A 17,812-nucleotide genomic window follows, 5' to 3' on the forward strand; every position below is an offset into this window, starting at 1 on the left:
AAGAGTTTGCCAATATTTGCCTGGCTCGTAATACTGTGGTACAGCGAATTGAAGACGTTTCATTAGATATTAAGAGACAGTTAGAGGCAAAAGGAACTGAGTTTGACTTTTTCTCGTTAGCGTGCGATGAAAGCACGGATGCGTCCGACACCGCTCAGTTACTGATCTTTTTAAGAGGAGTGGACAATGACATGAACGTGAGTGAAGAGCTTCTGGACCTCCAGAGTCTGAAGGGCCAAACAAGAGGAACGGATTTATTTGTTTCTGTTTGTTCCACCGTAGATGACATGAAACTACAGTGGAATAAAGTCACCGGGATTATTACGGACGGCGCACCTGCCATGGCTGGCGAGCGGAGTGGATTATCAAGCCTTGTCTGTAACAAAGTCAGCGAAGAAGGAGGCAGCGCTATTAAACTCCACTGTATTATTCATCAAGAAGTTCTCTGTGCCAAATATATGAAATATGATAATGTTATGAAACCGGTGATAAAGACTATTAATTATATTCGCTCCAAAGCGCTATGCCACCGCCAGTTTCAACAGTTTCTTCTCGACATCCAGGCTGAATACGGAGATGTTTTGTATCACACCGACGTAAGGTGGCTCAGTTGGGGGTCTGCGCTGCAGCGCTTCTTCTCTTTCAGGGAGGAAATTGGACAATTCTTGACTAAAAAGGGACAACCCATGCCACAATTAAATGATCCTGTTTGGCTGGCTGATTTGGGATTTTTAAATCTGGCCCTCTTTGCAAAAAGTTTGGACACCCCTGCTATAGACAAATCTTCCTTTCATAGCCAAGATTCTTGAGAAAGTTATTTTTAATCAACTCAGCAATTTCTTGAGTTTAAATGGACTTTTTGATTTCAATCAAGTTTCTGAACTCATCACAGTACAGAATCTGATCTTATCAAAGTGCAAAATAATAAATAAAATAATAATAAAAGGTGTCAATTTTGGTCTTGTTGGATCTCAGCGCAGCTTTGATATGGTAGATCAGGGGTCAGCAAACTTTTTGTGCCTGAGGAATACTTCGGGAGCACCAATCGTATGAAGGGCTACGTGACCTGTTTGCGGCAAATTTCAGACTTAGTTCATTACACGTACATAAAACATGTTTGTTTTAATTTATTGTAGTAAATGACATTACAGGTATTTTTAAATTTTAATTCACGCAAGCAAGTCAGATTAAGAATTTAAAGCACAAATAACCGTAACAATTTGTGGCCCATGGTATTTTTAGAACATACCTTGCGGGCCATATAAGGATATGGTCCTCGCGGGCTACCATTCGCCCGTGGGCACCGGGTTGGTGACCCCTGCTGTAGATCATAATATAGTGCTAAATGGGTTGGAAATGTGGGTCAGACTAAATGGAACAGTCCTTAAATGGTTTATGTCCTACCTGGAGGAAAGGGGGTACTTTGTAACCATTGGAAGTGCTCAATCTCAACAAATGGTAATGACCTGTGGGGTCCCAATGGGTCAGTTTTTGTACCCCTCCTGTTCAGCCTGTATATGCTACCCTTCTTCAAAACTTTCATTTTGACTATTATAGCATTGCGGATGACACACAGTTATATTTTACAGTGTGTCCAGATGACTACAGTTCAATTGTGGTATTGTGCCACTATTTAAAGTAGATAAATGTGTTTGGCAATAAAGAAAAGAGAATTGCTGTTAGAAGACACCTGGACTTCCTTCCTTAAAAACCAAAGACAAAGTCCAAAACCTTGGTGTCCTGATTGATTCTGTTGGAAGAAGGTCCTTTTGGGGTCCTTCTGCGTGTTCGTCCATCTGGACTCCAGAGGCGTGAAATGTGACAAACACCTCGAAGTTTAATAAACAGAACGCTCTGTGACACACAGTGTGACATAGACAAAGGCTGTGGTCCGACACCGAGTGTGTGTGTGTGTGTGCGTGTGTGTGTGTGTGTGTGTGTTTGTGTGTGTGTGTGAAAGCAGAACAAAGATTATATAGGCAATGTTAGAAAGCTGCTGTGGGCGGACAAGTCTCCAAACAGGATCTAACTGATGTGACAAGACACCCAAGGCCATTGAGTCTGCTGAGAACGACCTCTGTTGTGGCCGGACACTCAAACCAGGTGCCTGTGAAAAAAACCCTCTGTTTTGGCTAGTCACACAAGGCCAGAGATTGCTGAAAAACAACTCCATTTAAGGTAGTTCCTGGAACCGGCTATTAGCGCAGGTTGCTGTCCTAACATAACTTTTCAATTCTGACCTGACAACAATCATCTCAAATCAATCACAAAAACTGTCTTCTACCATCTGAAGAATAAATCTAGAGTGAAGGCTTGTGTGTGTCAAGCAGACCAGGAAAAGCTTATCCATGGTTTTATCTGAAGTAGACTTGACTACTGTAATGGTCTTCTAACAGGATTTCCCACAAAGGGTATTAAACAGCTGCAGCTCATTCAGAATGCTGCAGCTCGCGTTCTGACTAGAACAATGCAGTTAGAGCCTATGACTCCAATCCTAAAATCCTGCATTGGTGTCCAGTCAGTTTAAGAATAGATTTTAACGTTCTGCCACTGGTCTATAAATCACTAAATGGTTTAGGTCCTGAATACATGAAAGACATGCTTAGGGAATACAAACCCAGTAGAGCTCTAAGATCGAATGATTCAGGTTAAATAGTGGAGTGTAGAGTCCAAGGCAAACATGGTGAAGCAGCATTTCACTATGCTGCACACAAATGAAATATAAGATGCCAACAGAGGTTACGTCACCCCCAAGTGTGAATGTTTTAAAATCCAGGGTGAAAACCTTTATTTTTTCTCATGCTTTTTTTTAATATTTCCACTTTTTTAATCATATTTCTTGCACTGTACGTGGTTTTCATTGTACTTTGAAAAAATTGCTGTCATTTGTCATTTGATTACTTTTTTAGCTCTTTGTTTTTAAATACTTTTAATCATGTAAAGCGGTGGTCTCCAACCTTTTTTTTCACTGTAAACTGGTCAATGCTTAACAATTTTTACCACAGACTGGGGGGTGCGGGGGGGGTGGCATTACGTAGATTGTTTGTATTGAATACCGTTTGTATTGCACATCAAATATAATAAACATGATAATAATGATGAAATAAATAGAATAATCAACATAAAAAACACACATGGGAAAATAAATAAAGAAACAGCAGCATGGTGGATCAGCTGGTAAAAGCAATGGCCTCACAGTTCTGAGGACCCGGCTTGTGTGGAGTTTGCATGTTCTCCCCGTGCCTGCATGGATTTTCTCCGGGCACTCCAGTCTCCTCCCACATCCCAAAAACATGCAACATTAAGTGGACACTCTAAATTGCCCCTAGGTGTGATTGTTAGTGCGGCTGTTTGGCTCGATGTGCCCCATGATTGGTTGGCAACCAGTTCGGGGTGTACCCGACCTCCTGCCTGTTGACAGCTGGGATAGGCTCCAGCAGTCCCCATGACCCTCGTGAGGATAAGTGGTAAAAGAAAATGGATGGATAAATAACGAACAAGAACCAGGAACTTGTTGACTCATCATTCTTTCGTTTGACTTTGCCTATTTCTAAGTCTGTGAGACAATTCGTGACTATAATGGGTAAGGACGCCATTTTCGTCTCTTCCCCTATTGTTATGCCAATCAGGTTCGAAGGTGGTCATCCTCCAGAACTGCTGAACTTCACCTCCATAAAGGTGGTAAGACTGCTGTATATTCTCTATCTCTTCAACAAATTGGGTGATGTCGGTCTTGTAGCAGTTAACCCTTCATCGGCCTTCATAGTCCAAGTCCTATAGACTAAAATAGTCAGGTCGACACCGTCTCGTTTGTCTAGGTTCGCCACTTGTATCATTGGAAAAACGTCTTCCTCATCAGGATGTAGAAGTATGTCCTGAGGTGCAATCGGCACCCGAGAAAGTACTCCCCCTAAGGGTTTAGACAAAATCCAGTCCGTCGCATATGATCTCATTATTCTCTGAGGTGTAATGCCATATTGTGGAGGAAGAAGTTGTGGGTAGAGAGGAGCGTGTACTATCGTCTCTCTCTGTTCTCTATTTTCAACTTTTCTTTGTTGTTGTGAAATCGGTCCTGTGTCATCATGCTCTTTTCTATTAAACATTTTTTCCCTTCCCTTGACTTAATTTACTCTGTCCATTTAATCACTTACTTTTTCTTTTTTTGGCTCATTTTCGTTTTTCTTCAATCTCCGTCTTCTCTTTTTAAAGCAATTTTCATCCAATATTGTGTCTCATCATAACCATGTTATTTCTCGTCTTTTTTTTACATTTTATGAAAGACACTTACAAGGTTGTTATTTTCTGGATTTAACTGACCAATGAAATTGTCTTCGGACAGCCATTTATGTAAATATTTGTTTGTGTCGGATGAAATTTTTCAAGATATTTCCAATCTTTAAATTGGAGTGTGTCCCTATGTTTTTTCCTTACAATGATTTCTCCCCATTTTAGTCCATTTGGAACAGTCAACTCCTAGGGAGTTCTAAAAATTGGTTTTGTTCTGGATGACAACACTTTAACCTTCCCACTGTAGGAATTCTCACTTCAACTCTTTCAGGTGGAGAATTCTTTCATTTGCTTCCACCGGGACATGTTGTTTCCACTCCTACATTTTTATATGAGACAATAACTCCTTTCATACAATTCTCTTTCACACACACGGTGTTTATGAATTTTTGGGCAGATATTTACACGCAGAATTTAAATGCGCACAGTACTTCATCCGTCCTTATTTCTCATGGAATTTATCCGACTCAGCCATCTGTCATTTTCTTGCCGTTGACGAGTATTCACAAGGGCACACGTGTCTCACACGTTTGGTGACTTCCCGTCATTCCATTTTTTTTTTTAAACAAAACTAAAATTCCCTGTTGTTTTTTCTCTATCTAACCGTCGAATACCAGCCTGTGGGCTGGAGACCAGTCTTGGAAAGGGCCTTTAGACTCAGAAGGAGTCTGGCGTGACCACACTCTTTCTGGTATTCAACACACCCACTGTAATCCTGTCTTGGGATCTGGCTCGAAAGACCAAGTTAATGTCAGGTTTACGCAAGTGATGACAGTCGCAGTATGATATCAGGGATTACATCAGCAATGTGCGGGGTTCATGCAACCTAGGAGATTTAAAGTATGATATTCAAGGAAGGAAGAAAAGAAGAACTTTTACTCGCTAGGAGAACGTAGGGGATGTGTACAATCACAATCTCATGCCCATTCTGGCCACATCCCTTACAAACGCTCTGTTTTATTTCCATGTGCGGTCTGCAACGTAATAAACGAAGCAAATGTAAGCAAATATGACAAACAAAGTAAACGTGAGTCGATAAACAAAACAAACATAAACAAAGGTGAAAAACAAAGCAAACGTGAGTCGCAGAATTTTCGAGCTGCACCTTTGTGACGTCTACTCCATCTTAACGCTGTTTCGCACGAATGTGCCAGTCTTTCTTGGATCATATTGTGCAAGCATATTAGGATAGCAAACGAGCGAATGTGAAATAACTTTGTATCCAATTACTCCCAACACTCCGACTTTACTCCGCCAAGACTGCCCTTTGTCACCGATTCTGTTCATAACTTATATGGACAGAAACTCTTGATGCAGCCGAGGGAGAGGGTGTCAGGTTTGGTGGCCTCAGCATCGCATCTCTGCTCTTTGCAGATGATGTGGTTCTGTTGGCTTTATCAAGCCGTGATCTCCAACTCTCACTGTAGTAGTTCACAGTCGAGTGTGAAGAGGGTGGGATGAGAATCATCACCTCCAAATCTGAGACCATGGTCCTCAGTCAGAAAAGGGTGGCATCCCCTCTCCAGGTCATGGATGAGATCCTGCCCTAAGTGGAGGAGTTCAAGTATCTTGGGGTCTTGTTCACAAGTGAGGGAATAATGGAGTGGGAGATCGACAGGTGGATCGGTGCAGTGTCTGCAGTGATGCAGCCTTCGTATCAGTCCGTTGTGGTAAAGAGTGAACAAAGTCAAAAGGCGAAGCTCTCAATTTTCCAGTCGATCTACATTCCTACCCTCACCTATGGGCACGAGATGTGGGTCGTGACCGAAAGAACACGATACCAGATACAAGCGACCGAAATGAGTTTCCTCCGCTGGGTGTCTGGGCTCTCCCTTCGAGATCGGTTGAAAAGCTCGGTCATCCACGAGGGGCTCAGTGTTGCTGCTCCTCTGCATTGAAGGGACCCAGATGAGGTGGCTGGGGCATCTGATCCAGATGCATCCAGGAAGCCTCCCTGGTGAGGTATTCCGGGCATGTCCCGCCAGAAAGACACCCCAGGGACAACCTAGGACACGGTGGAGAGACTTTCTCTCGGCTTGCCTCGGGATCCCTCTAGGAGAGCTAGAAGAACTGGCTGGGGAAAGGGAAATCTGGGTATCCCTGCTGAAGCTACTTCCCCCGCTACCCGAACCAGAGAAGCGGTAGAAAAGGGATGGATGGATAATTCCAACAGTCACCACTTGTTTTCTGTGCATAACACTTGGGAAAAATGACGCGAATTTTTTTGTTAAATGTTGATCATAAGGCGGCATGGCGAATCACCTGGAAAGTGTTGGCCTCACAGCTCTGAGGTCCTGGGTTTGATCCCGGCCCCACCTGTGTGGAGTTTTTATGTTCTCCCTATGCCTGTGTGGGTTTTCTCCAGGCACTCCAGTTTCCTCCCACATTCCAAAAACATGCAACATTAATTGGACACTCTAAATTGGCCTTAGGTGTGATTGTGAGTGCGGCTGTTTGTCTCTATGTACCCTGCTTCCTGCCCGTTGACAACTGGGATAGGCTCCAGCACTCCCATGACCCTCGTGAGGATAAGCTGCTGAGAAAATGGATGGATGGATGTTGATAATTCTCATCACCCTTGAAGTGTTGCTACACATAAATCCAAGGATGTTTTCCGTTACAACGCTCACCGATGTTCCTCAATACAAAAACGAGAATGCACGTAGTAAATTTCGAGGAGTTTTAATAGGCGCTAACAAGAATGTACAACAGCAGACAAGATAAGACGATATATAACACAACCAACAGACGAACATTGGCTTCAGTAAGCTGTGTTGTGACGTGAAGGGGGTCAGTGAGCATGAGCTGGCCGGACATGCAGTCAGAGTCGCTGTCCTTGCTTATTTAACCCATATATACACCAATCTGTACTTTTAGTAGGCTGCAAGGTTGCACACGAGCATGCACCATGGTCGAGGCAGGCAGATCACGCTTCCGGGTTAAGTTGGAGGACAGGTTCTTGCAGGAGTTAGGGAGTGGCTGCGTAGCGTCTTTTTCTCTCTGCTTCGGGTGCAGGCAAATATACTCTGCTGTTGAAGCTACTCTTTGATGGATCCCCGTCACCTCAGGGAGGTTGAGACAGCTTATCTTGATCAGGAAGCTTGGGGCAGATCTCAGCAGACCAAAAACAAAGAGCGCCAACAAAGAGCACCAGCCACTCACACAGCAATTTAAAAGAGCCGAGAGAGTGTGTGCCAGTAAAGTGTTTTGTTGCCCTTTTCTATGCCTGGTGAAGGGACAAATGAGTGTTTTCACACCCAAGCTCGCACCTCTGGCCAAAGTATACCTCTTTGATCCTTACTTTTCATTTTAAGATTCAGATGGTTCAAACCAGTGGATTTATATAAAGTATTATTTGGCTTCAGAGACAGAGAGCATTTTTCCTTAAACACTGACTACTCCCATGGTTGAATATTGATGTGTTCGATGACTATAGATTGTTGCGGTTATCTCATTGGTTGCAATAACATTTGTGTGTTTATTTTCTTTTGTGCCTGATACAATAATCAGATTCAACAGCAGACATTCAAGTCTACGGCAATCCAGTCACCTGTGGTGTTCATTCCAGGATTCAAAATGTATTTTCATTATGTATTCCAATTGTTATGCAGGAAGACCTGCGTCGATGAAAATTTCAGACCCCTCCATGATTTTTAAGTGGGAGTGCTTGGAATGTAGCAGGATGTTCAAATATTTATTTTCTTCACTGTATAATGTGATTATCGGGTATAACCCACAGGTAGGATGTGACCTAGAGTTGAAAGAGAAATTCTGGAAGGAACTAGATGAAGTACATTGTGTTAAGCTTGTACAGAGTACCTTTACCCGTTCACGGCTCCTATTATAAACTCATACATTTCAAATTTGCTAGTGGTGCCTCATCTACAATGTTTACTGGCTTCTCCGCCACCAGTGGGAAGTACTTTTTGTTATTACATAAAGTACCTTATGTACCTTTCACCATCTCTGATATGGTCTGACATGACCCTCACTCAAAGTAGGTCAAAGGTGCTTGTAGCTGAGACAGTAAAATGAGTGCTCGTAAATGCAACCACTACTTTCTATAACATTATGTTAATCTCTAAGCAAATGAGCAATAAATGTATAAACATTCTTGTTAATACAATTCCGTCATGCATTCAACAGGCTTGGTCTTGTTGGTACCACATCATGTACCCCCTTGTCTGAGAGAGACAATCATACACAGGTTACATCTTTTACACAAAGCAGGTTCAAAGCATTATCCATCCATTTTCTACCGCTTTTCTCGGTCTGGTAGCGAGGTTAGTAGCTTCATCAAGGATACCCAAACTTTCCTTTCCCCAGCCACTTCTTCCGTAGGGATCCCGAAGCGTTCCCAAGCCAGCCAAGAGACATAGTCTCTCCAGCATGTCCTGGGTCGTCCTTGGGGTTTCTTTCCGGTGGGACATGCCCAGAACACCTCACCAGGAGGCGTCCAGGAGGCATCCGAATCAGATGCCCCAGCCACCTCATCTGGCTCCTCTCAATGCGTAGGAGTAGTGGCTTGACACTGATCCCCTCCCGGATGACCGACCTTCTCACCTTATCTCTAAGGGAGAGCTCGGACACCCTGTGGCGAAAACTCATTTCAGCCACTTGAATCCAGGATCTTGTTCTTTCGGTCACGACCCACAGCTCATGCTCATAGGTGAGAGTAGGAACGTAGATCGACTGGTAAATTGAGAGCTTCGCCTTTTGACTTCACTCCCTCTTTACCACAATCGACCAATACGAAGTCCGCATCACTGCAGACGCTGCACCAATCCGATGTTGATCTCCCGCTCCATTCTTTGCTCACTTGTGAACAAGAAGATGATACTTGAACTCCTCCAGTTGGGGAAGAATCTCATCCCGACCTGGAGAGGGCATGCCACCCTTTTTTGACTGAGGACCATAGTTTCGGATTTGGAGATGCAGATTCTCATCCCAGCCGCTTCACACTTGGCTGCGAATCGCTCCTGTGAGAGCTGGGGATCACGGCTTGATGAAGCCAAGAGAACATCATAAACCTGCAAAGAGTATAGATGTGATGTTGACCGGACGCCCTCTAAGCTTCGGCTGCGCCGAGAAATTCTGTCCATAAGAGTTCTGAACAAAATCGGTGACAAAGGGCAGCCTTGGCGGAGTCCAACTCTCACTGGACATGAGACCAACTTATTGCTGGCAATGCAGACCAAACTCTGACAGTGGTCGTACAGGGACCAAACAGCTCGTATCAGGGGATTGGGTACTCCATGCTCCCAAAGAACCCCCCACAGGAATCCCCAATGGACACGGTTGAATGCCTTCTCCAAGTCCACAAAACACATGTAGACTGGTAGGGCAAACTCCCATGCCCCCTTGAGGATCCTGCTGAGGGTGTAGAGCTCGTCCAGTGTTCCACGGCCAGGACGAAAACCACATTGCTCCTCCTGAATCCGAGACTCGACTTCCCGACGGACCATCCTCTCCAGTACCCCTGAGTAGACCTCTATCATTGGAGCACACCCTTCTTGAAAAGGGGGACCACCACCCCAGTCTGCCAATCCAGAGACACCATTCCCGATGTCCAGGCGACGTTGCACAGGCGTGTCAACCAGGACAGCCCCACAACATCCAGAGCCTTTAGGAACTCTGGGCGAATTTCATCCACTCCCGGGGCCCTGCCACCAAGGAGCCTTTTAACCACCTCGGTGACCTCAACCCCAGAGATAAAAAAGGCTGCCTCAGAGCACCCAAACTCAGCTTCCTTGTGGGAAGGTATGTTGATGGAATTGAGGAGGTCTTCGAAGTATTCTCCCCACAGACTCACAACATCCCGAGTTGAGGTCAGCAGCACCCCGTTCCCACTATACAGTGTTGACGGTGCATTGCTTCCCCCTCCTGAGATGCCGGACGGTGGACCAGAATTTCATCAAAGCCGTCCTGAAGTCGTTCTCCATGACTTCACTAAACTCCTCTCATGCCCAGGTTTATGCCTCAGTGACCAACGAAGCTGCATTCGGCTTGGCCAGCCAATACCTATCAGCTGCCTCAGGAGTCCCACAGGTCAGAAATGCCTGATAGGATTCCTTCTTCAGCTTGATAGCATCCCTCATTGTTGGTGTCCACCAATGTGCTCGTGAGTTGCCGCCACAACAGGCACCGAGCACCTTGCGGCCACAGCTCCGGTCGGCCGCGTCAGCAATGGAGGCGCGGAACATTGTCCACTCAGATTCAATGTCCCCCGCCTCCTCTGAGATGTGAGCAAAGAGGTGGGAGTTAAAATTCCTTCTGACAGGGGAATCTGCCAGCCATTCCCAGCAGACCCTCACAATACATTTGGGCCTCTCACGTCGGACTGGCATCTTCCACCACCATCGGAGCCAACAGTTGACAGCTTCGCCCCTCTCTTCACCCGAGTGTTCAAGAGATGTGGTCGCAAGTCCGATGACACAACCACAAAGTCGATCATTAAACTTCGACCTCGGGTGCCAAGTTGACATGCGAACACCCTTAAGCCTGAATATTCTGTTTGTTACGGACAATTCGTGATGAGCACAGAAGTCCAAGAACAGAACACCACTCGAGTTCTGTTTGGGGGCCCGTTCTTCCCAATCACGCCCTTCCACGTCTCACTGCCATTGCCCACATGGGCATTGAAGTCCCCCAGCAGATTGATAGAGTCGCCAGAGGGGGCACTCTCCAGCACTCCCTCTAAGGACCCCAAAAAGGATGGGTACTCTGTACTGCTGTTTGGTACATAAGCACAAACAACAGTCAGGACCTGTCCGCCTACCAGCAGGCTACCCTCTCATCCATCGGGGTAAACCCCAATGTACAAGCCCCGAGCCGGGGGGCAATAAGTATACCCACACCTGCTCGGCGTCTCTCCCTGTGGGCAACTCCAGAGTGGAACAGAGTCCAACCTCTCTCAAGAGGAGTGGTGCCAGAGCCCAAGTGGTGTGTAGAGGCGAGATTGCCAATATTTATTTGGAACATCTCAACCTCATACACCAACTTGGGGTCCTTCCTTGCCAAAGAGGTGACATTCCATGTCCCGAGAGCTAGTTTCTGTAGCCGGGGATCAGATCGCCAAGGTCCCCGCCTTTGGCCACCGCCCAGCTCACATTGCACCCGACCCCTATGGCCCTTCTCACAGGTGCTGAGCCCATGGGAAGGGGGACCCATGTTACCCTTTCGGGCAGTGCCCAGCCAACCCCTTTGGGTGCAGGCCCGGCCACCAGGTGCTCGCCTTCGAGCCCGACCTCCAGGCCTGGCTCCAGAGGGGGACCCCGGTGACCCGTGTCCGGGCAAGGGAAACCAAGATCCAATTTTTTTAGTCATCATGGGGGTTTTGGAGTCGTACTTTGTCTGGTCCCTCACCTAGGACCTATTTGCCATGGGTGACCAGAGGAACAAAGCCCCAGACAACTTCAGTCCTAGGATCATCGAGACACACAAACCCCTCCACCACGATAAGGTGACGGCTCAAGGAGGGGTATCTACTTTAATATAAGATAAATAAAAATAATGTAAAACAGCATGTTGTGAACAACAAAACTGTAACAAAGTAAAAGGTGTGATCAGTATTTGCAAGCAATCCTGCTGCAATTGAAAGGTGTGATCAATATTTGCTGCAATTCAATAAAAATTATCAAAGATATGAAATCGATCAGGTTTTAAGGTTACTGACTTTGGTATGTGTACGTATTCTGGTAGGAATTAGGAGAGGATTAGTATATTCAGATCACTTTTGCTGTGGTGGCAATTCATGACCGAATCCATTTGAAATACAATTTGGTTTGGCGACATTTGGTGTTTGAACTAAGAATTGAGACTGAGGCTCAGCTCACGCACATGAACCCTCGCCACTTAAACCCATGAATATCAATTGCTCCATCGCTTCACGTGGCATCGCAACCTATTTGACACCTACAAGAGCAGAGGTAGAAGCGTGCAGGTGGATTACATTCTATGCAGCAATGTCATACGAAGGAGGTTACTGACTGTAAGGTCTTGGTAGGGGAGAGTGTAAAATGACAGCATAGGATGGTGGTGTGTAGGATGACACTGGTGTTGGGAAGAAAGATTAAGAAGACGAAGGAGAACCATGTGGTGGAAGCTGAGAAAGGAAGTTGTAAGGCCTTTTGGAAAGAGCTGTGACAGGCTCTCGGTGGACAGGAGCAGCACCCGGAAGACTGGACTACTATAGCCAAGGTGATCAGAGAGACAGGCAGGAGAGAACTTGGTGTGTCTTCTGGTAGGAAAGGGTGGTTTGGTGGTGGAACCCCAAAATACAGGAAGTCATACAAGGAAAGAGGTTAGCAAAGAAGAAGTTGGATGCTGAGAGGACTGAGGAGAGGCAAAAGGAATATATTGAGATGCGACATCAGGTCACGGTCGAGGTGGTGAAGGCTTAACAAGAGGCATATGACGACATGTACACCAGATTGGACATGAAAGAATAAGAAAAGGATCACTCCAGGTTGGCCAGACAGAGGGATAGAGATTGGAAGGATGTGCCGCAGGTCAGCTTGATTAAAGTGCCTCCGACACCAAAAACATGAAATTTCATATGTTGTTAACCCAAAAAATGCTGGGGGGTCGGCGCTTTACATGGGACTTTGTCACTGCCGATGTCTCATTCTCTCTCCTCGACGCTGATTTGGTTTTAGCCCATGGGTTGTTGGTGGATGTGGACAAAGTCCGTCTGGTGGACCCACTGACTTTCTCCTCGGTTGCCTGTGTCCACAATGAGGCGACTTATGGCAGTTTCTCCAGTTCACTCTCAGATGGTACCAAGTATCAGCTCCTCCTTGGTGAGTTCCCTGGCTTGACACAGCCCACTTTTTCCTCTGCCGCAACTAAACGTGGGGTCGAGCACCACATCGAGACCAATGCCCCCCGATTCACGCGAGGGCACCACGGCTCAACCCCGAGAAGCTAGCAGTTGCTATGTCCGAGTTTGCTAACATGGAGTGCCTGGGCATCGTCCGCCGCTCGGATAGCCCGTGGGCCTTGGCGTTACACTTCGTCCTTAGACCAGAGGGGGGTGGCGACCGTGTGGTGACTACCTCCGCCTTAACGACGCCACTACACCCGACCGTTTCCCTTTCCCCCACATTCAGGACTTCTCGGCCCACCTGGCGGGCAAGAGCCTGTTCTCCAAGGTCGACCTGGTGCGCAGTTATCACCTTTGGTCTTCCTCTCGCTCTTTTGCCTCAGCACTTTTCTACCAATATACTTACTCTCTCGCCTCTGGACAAAGTCTACTCTCTCGGACCTTGTCTCCAAAACATCCAACTTTGGCTGTCCCTCTAATGAGCGCATCTTTAATCCTAACCAACCTGCTCACTCCTAGAGAGAACCTCAACATCTTCATTTCCGCCACCTCCAGTTGTGTTTACTGTTGTTTCTTCAGTGCCACTGTCTCTAATCTGTACATCATGGCCGGCCTCACCACTGTTTTATAAACTTTGCCCTTCATCCACTCTTCTGTCACATAACACACCAGACACCTTCCACCAAATTTTCCAACCTGCTTGGACCCGTTTCTTCACTGCCTTACCACACTCATCATTGCTCTGGATTGTTGACCGTAAATATTTGAAGTCGTCAGCACCGACTGGCAGAGAAAAATTCCTTTTGCGTTTTTATACAGTTGCCCATTAAAGCTCATTCTGATTCTGTTTTTTTGTATATATATATATATATATATATATATATATTTTTTTTTAGCAATTATGGTGCAGCCGAAATAAAAGCAATTACCATGGAAACAAATAAAAAGATCGGCGAAAGGAGTAACACCGATGAACATCGGTCAAGACTTGGGCTTTAGTCAGTGGACCATGGCGAATATTCTTCAGGACTATGCCCATATTTAGTGCCCCTATGAGGGATACAGTCATAAAAAACAAGCAACGTTATTCGATTGTTGCTGAGATGGAAAGCTTAATTATGTGATGGGTCGAGAGTCAGAATCCACGCAGGTTTAATATCAACCTTAGTGAGAGGGTGAGAAGCTCGGTCATCCAAGAGGAGCTCAGAGTCGAGCCGCTGCTCATTCGCAATTAGAGAATCCAGATGAGGTAGCTGAGGTATGACTTGGATCTCTCCCAGCGGTCTCTCCGGTGAGGTGTTGCAGCCATGTCCTACTAGATAGAGACTCCCGGGACCGCTCATGACACGCTGGGGAGACTATGTCTCTTGGCTGGCCTGGGAATATCTCGGGATCCCTCCAGAAGAGCTGTATGAAGCAGCTGTGTAAAGGCAATTGAATACGGATTTCCAAGAAGCTTTATCCCCCCCCCTCGTGAAAAAAATCCCTAATTACAAATTCTATTTTATGTTTACATCGTTTACCTTTGTCTGATATTTACAGTACAAGTGTTTTATGATCTTAAATACTAAAGTGGGCCAACTGGAAAAAAATAATTTGAGAAAGGGACAAATACTTTTTCAAGGGGCTCCATCCATCAATCCATCAATCCATCCATCCATCCATCCATCCGTCCGTCCATCCGTCTGTGTCCGTCTGTGTCTGTCTGTGTCTGTGTATTTATTTATCTATGACTGAAGCTTACAGGGATCCTCCTTTGGCCTGGAAAAATAACTGTCTGATCCAAACTACATTCTGGAGCCCCTGTTCGAAGTCCTGTGGCCTGGGCATCTCTGTGCGTGTCAACAATGACAACCACAAATGTGAAATGAGGAAATACATGCGTCTGTGCCTGCTCCGCCCGTGTAAGAATAGTATGATCAAACGCACTCAGGTGATTGCAATTTCTTTTCATCATATTCACATGTAAATGTATAATTTCAATTAATGGAAATAAAATTCTTTGGAATTTTCCCCTCTAGGCGCCAAAAGGAATAACATGCCAACCCCATTTCCAGGCAACAAAGGGGGAAAACTTTGTGCTCTCAGGCTGTACAAGTACCAAGCGGTTTAAACCCACATACTGTGGTTTGTGTGCTGATAAGCACTGCTGTTTCCCCAAAAAGTCAAGAATGATCATGGTCAACTTCACATGCCCTGGAAGCTCTACGATAGAATGGAAGATGCAGTGGATAATATCTTGTGTTTGTCAAAAGAAATGTTATGATTCATCTGACATGTTTTCAGACCTGCATTTAATCTAACCAAGTCAGCCATCAAGAGAGAGAGGATTTTATAGCCAATGTTGTTGTACTGTATATTGGCTTGACTCCCCTGTTTTGCTTCGCTAACTCAACTCCACAATACCACATTACTCCTTGGAGAGGACCCACATACTGGCAGAATGTTTGAGTAAAATCAAAAGGACACAATAAGCAAAGCTCATCATCTCCCCCCCCCCCTTCCCCTTATAAAACCTAAAAGAAAATGAAAAGGAAAAAAAAAAGCATGGCGACACAGCGGAGTAGAGTTTTGATGTTCTCCCCGTGCTTGCGTGTGTTTTCTCCAGGCACTCTGATTTCCTCCAACATCCCAAAAACATGCATTAATTTGAGACTAAATTGCCCCAAGGTGTGATTGTGAGTGCGACTGTTGTTTGTCTCGATGTGTCCTGTGATTGGCTGGCAACCAGTTCAGGATGTGTGCTTCCTGCCCGTTGACAGCTGGCATTGGCTCCAGCAATCCCCAACCCTTGTGAGGATAAGCGCTTCAGAAAATGGAAGAAAATAGGTGGAAAAAAACAAGGACTTCAAATGTGGAGACATGTCGAATGGCCCAAAGATGTGATATGACCCTCACAACATGACTGGGGGAAAGAAAGTGATTAATGACACTTTGACACTTATTGGCCCTCAAAATGCCTGAAGAGCAGATATCAGGTAGGACGATTACAACATCTTTAATGTAACATGATCAACTCCCAGTGGTGACCAAAAACACGGCAAGATGGACCGAGTTTGGTGACCCAACATTTTGTGTCAAGAGTGAACAGTTCATTCTGAGTAAATCCCACATCTATACAAACTTGTACAGGCCAAGAATGATTACCCTGGAATGTGCACATTGGTTTCTGTGTCATTGAAGTGATGATTCTGTAGGTATGGCGATAAGTCTGCTCAAAAGGACTCTGTTTCAAGTCAAAACTAGGAAATGATTTTGGGTTGAGGAATATTTTGTGATTTGCCAAAACATGACTGAAGCAAGCTCGTTTCGTATAGTTAATGTCTTGAGACTTTTTCAAACCTAGAAATTGTTTTGAAAATGTGTGGAGTTGTGTTTCTGTGTGTTTCTGCTTCTGCACCACCTTCCTTAATCATCTTGTCTCCGGCCATTTCTTTCCCCCGCCCTTTTTTCTTTCTGATCGATCCAGCGTCAAGACTGGGGTGCTGCTTTTGTTTTCCAAGGCTTTCTAATTGGTCAGGCAACTAGAGTAATTTCTAGTATTCCTGCAAGTTACACTCTTAACCAAGCGTATAAATGTGTGGCCTGCCAACGAATCCAAATGGCCGGGGAAGTTACGAGTGTAACTTTCTGCAACCGCATGACCATCAACTTTCATTTTTTATAGTGCTTTTCTGTATTTTTCATTTTGTCCATCTTCTTTGCCATTTCATCTGCCTTATTTCCATTTGACACAACTCAAAAAAAAAAAAAATCTCCTGCTCTGATACAAACCTATCCACGAATAGTGAGAATACAGCCACCAACAATTGGTGCATTGTAGCCTGGGGTTAGTTTAATGATCTTACAAGATCCAACTTCATTCTCTCTCACCATACGTGAAATAATTCACGCTCATCTCAGAAGTTCAAGATGTTCGCTCGTTTACTACTACTCGTTAACTCTCTATTCTGCTATGTAATTCCTTTGGTATATGTATCCAAATTTCTCCATTGTTTCACATTAAATCGATTAAGCATCCTATTGTGTCCCGTGTGAATATGAGTCAGAGTAACTGACCTCCGCAATTGAGAATGAATTTATGTAACCGTGGCATTCTTTTTAGAAAACCATTGATCCCCAAGGTTTTGTCATTTTGTCCTTGTGTTAATTAATCTATGAGGTGTTTCCCCATTTTTCGCACTATACATATTTAGTGGAAACATCCTATCATTTCAATTGAAACGGACCACTGGGAGCGACAGAGAATGCATTTAACCCCTGTCGAGGAGGCCCTTGTCCGGAGCATCCAGAAAGAGTGAAGAGTGAAGATGGATGAAGACTGAAGATTGACTGTCTAAAAACAAAAGACAAAAATGGTAATACAGCAATTCAATGACCAAATGAACCCTAACCCAAAGGGGAAATGAGAATAAATGAGTAAGCAAAACAAGGGCGTTGTTTTGTGATTAATGAGGTAATGCACAACCTGCTGTGTAACACTATTTGAGCAAAAAATAGGAAGACTCAGGGCTCTTGCTGCTCAGGACAGGCCGTCTACAGAGGTCCTTCATTGCACTTTTCTCTTTTTTTAATTTGTGTGATACGCATTAAGATTAGAATGTCACAATGAATTGAGTAGAGAAAACTAACTGAGAATAGAGCTAACTAAAATCAGGAGAGATGAGCCTAATCTTGGACAAGAGCCATTGATCTCTCTCT

The 17,812-nt window shown here is 45.0% G+C and overlaps 1 protein-coding gene across 2 annotated transcripts in view; it reads left to right on the top strand.

Moving 5' to 3' along the window:
- Positions 1 to 17,132, top strand: part of ccn6 (cellular communication network factor 6) — a 53,822-nt gene extending 36,690 nt beyond the window's left edge. Inside the window, exons 4-6 of one of the 2 annotated variants that reach the window (XM_061810559.1) lie at positions 12,945 to 13,088; positions 14,851 to 15,044; positions 15,133 to 17,132. In XM_061810559.1, the coding sequence (XP_061666543.1) occupies positions 12,945 to 13,088; positions 14,851 to 15,044; positions 15,133 to 15,414 (620 nt within the window). In that variant the 3' untranslated portion in view covers positions 15,415 to 17,132. The remainder of the gene's footprint in view (positions 1 to 12,944; positions 13,089 to 14,850; positions 15,045 to 15,132) is intronic. The other variant, XM_061810560.1, reaches the window with a different exon arrangement.
- Positions 17,133 to 17,812: the final 680 nt, after the last annotated feature.

This window comes from Syngnathoides biaculeatus, chromosome 22 (assembly GCF_019802595.1).
Source record: "Syngnathoides biaculeatus isolate LvHL_M chromosome 22, ASM1980259v1, whole genome shotgun sequence".
NCBI classification, from domain to species: Eukaryota; Metazoa; Chordata; class Actinopteri; order Syngnathiformes; family Syngnathidae; genus Syngnathoides; species Syngnathoides biaculeatus.